The 6,000-nt window shown below is 42.0% G+C and overlaps 1 protein-coding gene across 1 annotated transcript in view; it reads right to left on the reverse strand.

Annotated features, from left to right (window-relative positions):
* Positions 1 to 4,418, reverse strand: part of cacna2d2b (calcium channel, voltage-dependent, alpha 2/delta subunit 2b) — a gene marked incomplete at both ends in the record, with an annotated part of 67,970 nt that extends 63,552 nt beyond the window's left edge. The window contains one exon of the mRNA XM_080727678.1: positions 4,303 to 4,418. Coding sequence (XP_080583804.1) covers positions 4,303 to 4,418 — 116 coding nt within the window. The remainder of the gene's footprint in view (positions 1 to 4,302) is intronic.
* Between the last annotated feature and the right edge of the window lie 1,582 nt (positions 4,419 to 6,000).

The raw sequence follows: 6,000 nt of genomic DNA on the forward strand, positions 1-6,000 counted from the left end.
GCTCTCCCCAGGATGGCAGAGGGAAGGGTAGCACCCAGGATTACAGCTTAGGCCATTGGCACTGGGTGAAAAATGGGTTACAGAATCGTTGGATAAAAATGTAGGAAACAAAACAATGGCATCATTAGAAAAAACAACAACCATGGAGTAATGTTTTTATTTTATAGAGGTGGCAACAGCAACCATACCAAAGCCCTAATCACATTCTACCAAAGAACTCTGCAGGAATAGTACTATAATATAATAATAATACTATAACTCAGATAAATCAGATCAGATTTTCATTAAAATGGCACTCGGCAGAGCTTTTCTGCTACGGCAGTGTTTTGTCAACATGTACAGTTACTGTATTACACAAAGCAATGCACACATACAGCCTTTTTACTGTAATTTCTCCTCCATAATTCCCTTCGCCATGGCCAAAAAAACAGGATCAGGATCTACCACAAGAAACATCCCAAGATGAGAGACTTTGTGAAACACGATCGAGACAAAATCTAATCTTTAGACTTGTCTCAGGCTCAGAGCCCTACCTATTAGACCTTCTACACTGTTACAGTAAAAGTCTTAGGTTTTCATACAGATTTTGCAATGCTTGAGATAACAGAATTTGTCCTGAGTTCCTGAAATAACTTGCAAAGTATATTTACCATCCAATATTATGCGATTTTACATAATGCCATATGATCGGTTTCCATTTTAATGTAAAAGAAAATAAGAAATAGAAAGTCATAGATGGTGGGTTAACTGAATCAGAATCTAACTGGGAATGGCTTTGTCCAACAGCAGCCTCATATTGCTCTGTTGTATGAGGTGTCATATACCGGTATGTCAATATAAATCAGGCTTTCCTTTTCAGGGGTTGACACTAAGGTCTCAGAGGCACTTGCCCATCGGGTACTTTCCCATCGGGCAAGTAGACTACCGGTCATGTTCTTATTGTTCTACTTGCCCAATGGTCATGCTCACTTGCCCGAAAGGTAAATCATCCATTATAGCACGCAGAGAATGAGAGAGAGAGCTGTGGCCACCTTCAAGTGTTTATAGACCGATATATGTGTTGTGTTCATATACTATAGTGAACTAAAGACGATTGCTTCCCCATCACTCAAACGTGAACTTGTCCAGGGGTCGGGCAACCTGAAAGCAAACCACACTTGACCCAAACGTTTCAATTACTTGCCACGGGCAGTTGGGCAACTGAGAAGTGCCAACCCCTGCCGGCTTATGACTTAACAGGGTTGTTACATGACAACAGCCCAGAGAACTACAGAGAACGACACAGAGCGGTCTCAGCAAAGAAGTGACTCAGACAGTGCAGCTGAAGCACAATTGTGACGTTTTCAGAGAACAGAGCGCGAACGAGCAGCATGCTTCACATCATCTGCCCATAAGAGCCCATGGGACATCAGAAAAGCAGCACAGCGATAAAGCAGCTCAGCTCCGTATACGTACGCGTCGTCTATACGCTGTATACCTGGCTGTATACCAAGCAACACACCCCTGGGACACGAGAGCGAGAGAGGCGCTACATGCTGTGACCCATATTCACTTACAGAGATGGGAGCGAGAGGTTGAGAGAGGGGTGGAGCGGCAGGAAGTGAAGATGGAGTGAATGGAGCAAACAGTGGGACAGGACAGGGGAGGAGAGAGAGAGAGAGAGAGGCAGGGAGAGGCAGGGAGAAGAGAGGGGAGGGAAAGAGGGCGTAGTAAAGGGAGGGAGATGGAGAATAAATCTTGACTGCTGCAGTATTAATTCTTAATTGGAGTAAGATGCTGTTCTTCAGTGTAGCGAATGTCTGCTTCATTTAGCTTACACGAAGAGGCCCAGAGAGCAGTTTAAAAAGCAGCAGAAAGAGGAAAAAAAAAGAGAAGAAGAGAGAAAGCTGCTACACCGGCGCCTTATGCAATAATAACCCAATTCATCACAAGAATTTAGTCATTTAGCAGACGCTCTTAGTCCAGAGCGATTTACAATAAACAAGGACAGCACAAGGTAACACATCAAATGCATAGAAATAGTCATCTAGAAACGTAGGTAGACCAAGAGCCTATCATCAGTCTAACAGTATAGAATAACTAAAATATGAAATCAATAATCTGTACATTGAATTAAGCTATACACACTATAGGATACCAGGTCAACAATGACCTGGCATCTGTCTATGTAGCATGCATGCTATCTAAATTACCTTTTATTTATTTTTTATTTTTTATATGTTTTTTTTTGTGGTATGCGCCTTGACCAGTAGGCCACCGGACGCCCTAAATTACCTTTTAGCCTTTCAATTAAAATGTAGGCATTTAGCAGACGCTTTTGATCCAGAGCGACTTACAATAAGCAAGGTAAGACACATCACATCAACATTAATACTGTACATCAAATGCATAGAAATAGTAATCTAAGAAAAACATATAGGTAGACCAAAATTGAATTGAATTGAACTGAAAATTCTATCTAGCCTTTGCATATTAAGCCTGCATATTAAGCCCCCCCCCCCCCCCCCCCCCCCCCCCCCCCACACACACACACACACACACACACACACACACACACACACACTACCGCTGATTTATAGAGCTTCCTCTAATTGGTAAATAAACCTAGTATTTCCAGCTGTGATTGGCCAGAAATCCCTTTGCTCTGTCCTAGAGTGTCCCACTGTGCCATCTGGCATGAAGCCCCCCCCTCTCCTCCTCCTCTTCAGTGCAGCGCCCGGAGGTGGGGGGGCATATAATTATTGTAGTCTCTCAAGTCAAGAGCCAGCTGTACTTAAGAGTGCAGGGTTAAAGGTTATAGGAACAGAGCTGCGGGATAATTAAAAATGACAAAAAGATCATTAATGTTACATGTCAGTGTACAGTGCGTACAATACAGACTTGTATGCACTGTATACTGTACAGCACTGGTTTTCAACCCTTTTTTTCCATGTCAAGGTCCATTATTTATTCTGCATTTGAGACACACAGACCATTGTTTGATGACACTTATAGCCTCTCAGACCCAAAACATATAGAATATGTTTTTGTTGTTGGGTTTCATTTTACGCTCTCGATTTGTTACTGACTCTCCATCATTTAGCTGGGGACCACCTGGAACCCCCTCACGGACCACTGATTGAAAACCATTGGCACAGTCTATGTATGCTGGCCTTGTCTGAATCCCATTCTGGTACAGACTGCTATGCTGCCTCTTCCTCATTTTAGAGAGCTTTACCTCACCAAGAACTGGGAAAGATTGTTATCACCCGGTAATCTCGGTTCAGTTTGTCAACAAGTAACATTACTCAGATTTAAGAATGCCTGCAAGACAGTGGTTTTCAACCACCACCAGTGGTCATTGAGGGGGTCCCCAGCTAAATGATAGAGAGTTGGTAACCAAATGGAGCCTTATTATAGATCTTCAACTCTTGAGAGTGTAAAATGAAGATCAATGTTGGCCTGTTATCTCTCCTATGGTACCACATCAATAGGCCCACAGCATGGAATTATGGACACAATCCTGTCCAATTCCAACGTTAAAAGAAAGTTTTAGGTCTGAGAGGCTAAATCTCATCAAATGGTGGTCTGTGGCTCAAATGCAGAATAAATAATGGACCTTATTGATATGCAATAGGTTGAAAAACACTGCTGTGAGAGATCCCAGATCCGTGCAGAAAAACTATAAACTATATGGCCTGCTTGCAGAGTCACAATGTCATGTAACTTCACCGATGTTTTCTCAGTCAAAGAATCACTTTAAAGACATTGGTTTGTTTAACATACAATAATCTACACCACTGAGCAGTGCTTTAATTTCTACAGAATATAGATTGCTATATATTATTTTCTCAAATAGGCCTACTAATTGAATATGCCACAATAAGATTGAACACCCTTTGCTTAACCCCAGAGAAACAATAGCCTATGCCTACAAAGGCAAACAAATATAATAACACAAAAACACATTGTCCCAATATTACAACAATTATTTAATGTCGTACTTTGATTGTTTGTGTGTGTGTGTGTGGGGGGGGGGGGGCGTAACGTAGGCTATCAACTGAAATGACAAAAACACTGTGTGAACTAGCCTCACTATAATAGCCTGCAAATTATTTAGCCCGTTATGTTCCATTGACAGTTGTCAAAAAGCATTCGCACCTCTATCAAAATGATATAACGCAGTGGTAGCCTAATAAGTAGCGTTAAAGTAACCAGTATTTTTGGCTTTGATACAAGTCATTTAAGTGGACCTGCGACTCTCAAGTTGACACTTTCAGCAACACACAATTCAATTAGGGCGTCATATGTGTGTCCACTTACGTGTATTGCTGCGGGAACGTGAGCCCCTCTGCTCCAGGCCATGGTGCACCGAACATCAAGATAATCTGTATAGATACCAAGCAGACGATGCTGCAAGACCCAGTGCCTATCGCCATTTTCCATTAAAAAAAGAGAGAAAAAAGATCTAGTCACGGGGTTTCAATGCGTGAATGAATCACTTCGATCTAATAGCTGCACCTCCTCGAAGACAATTTATAGTCCGTGTTTGTGTCTAGCGGGGGGGAGGGAGGCAGTTTTCAGCTTCTTAGCAGCGAGTCCATGGCGGGTTGTTCTCTCATCATGTCGACATGGTGTTGAAGCGAGCATCAGTGCCGGTGTGGAAGTATCATCATCACCATAGACTGGGAGGAGAGGAGAGATGCTCTGATGCAGCTGCCTGTGCCAAGACGCTGCAGCCCCGCTATGCGCCCACACTTTCTCCCTCTGACTCTCTCTCTATCTCTCTCTCTCTATCTCTCACTCTCTCTCACACACACACTCTCTCTCTCTCTCTCTCTCTCTCTCTCTCTCTCTCTCTCTCTCTCTCTCTCTCATCAGCAGCTGCAGCGCTGGATGCAAGGCTGAGGCTCGCTCACGTTGCTCAATCTCTAGGCAACAGTAGAATGTACAGTAGGTGGTACCAGTGTCTAGTGCCCAGTTGTCCAGGTGCCCACATGTCTCTATGGTGCCCAGATGGTTGTGGTGCACACATGTCCCTCCCTGGTGCCCAGTTGTCCAGGTGCCCACATGTCTCTAGTGGCCACCAGTTGTGCCCGCATGTCCCTACTATAGTGCCCAGTTGTCCAGGTGCCCACATGTCTCTAGTGCCCAGATGGTTTGGTGCCGGGGGGGGGGGGGACCAAACCCATTGATTTATAGTGGAATTTCACATTTGTTTTATAGCATTTATTAAAATCATATAGCCTTATTTATTAGAAAATGCATTTACAAGTACAACACTGATTCCTGCTGATTGTGTGTCTTATTGACATTGTTGAACAGCAATGGGAAAGTGTTTCTGCAAAACATTTGTAATTCAATCATACTGTTATCATATTTGAACAGTGATGAGTAATTAAGTAGGCTACATTTACTTAAGAACTGTACTTAGGCCTACTGGAGTTTTTACTTATACACTACATCTAAGAGGCAAATATTTATATTTTTACTCCACTACAAATATTAGACAACGTTATGGCTAGTTACTTTGTTTAGATTTGGATTATTACAGCCCTGTTTAAACTTGTATTTGATTGATTGATTGATTGATTGATTGATTGATTGATTGATTGATTGAAGACTTTATTAAAGGTTTGCATAGAAAGGGTACAGGACCAGTTCACTGATACAAGGTCAACTTGTAAGTAAAAAAAGTACTTTTAACACCAATGTTTCTGAAGCAGGGTCGATTTTGACATGCAGCACATTTTGATTTAGTTTTAGTCATAGTCTTTTGAATAAAACTTCAGTTAGTTTTAGTCATATTTTAGTCATCTGAAATGTTTTAGTTTTAGTCGACTAAATATCATATGATTTTAGTCGACAAGATATATAGGCCTACAGTTGATTTTGTCAGTTTTTATTTGTTGGCGTAATTGTCAATTCTCAACATCTTTCCATATAGCCTACAGTAGTCTTAGTCGACGAAATCAACAGTGTAGCGGCTGTAGTCTATCTTTGTCCAATTTGGGAGGAGAG

This window comes from Nannobrachium achirus (assembly GCF_963921795.1).
Source record: "Nannobrachium achirus genome assembly, chromosome: 6".
Classification (NCBI taxonomy): Eukaryota; Metazoa; Chordata; class Actinopteri; order Myctophiformes; family Myctophidae; genus Nannobrachium; species Nannobrachium achirus.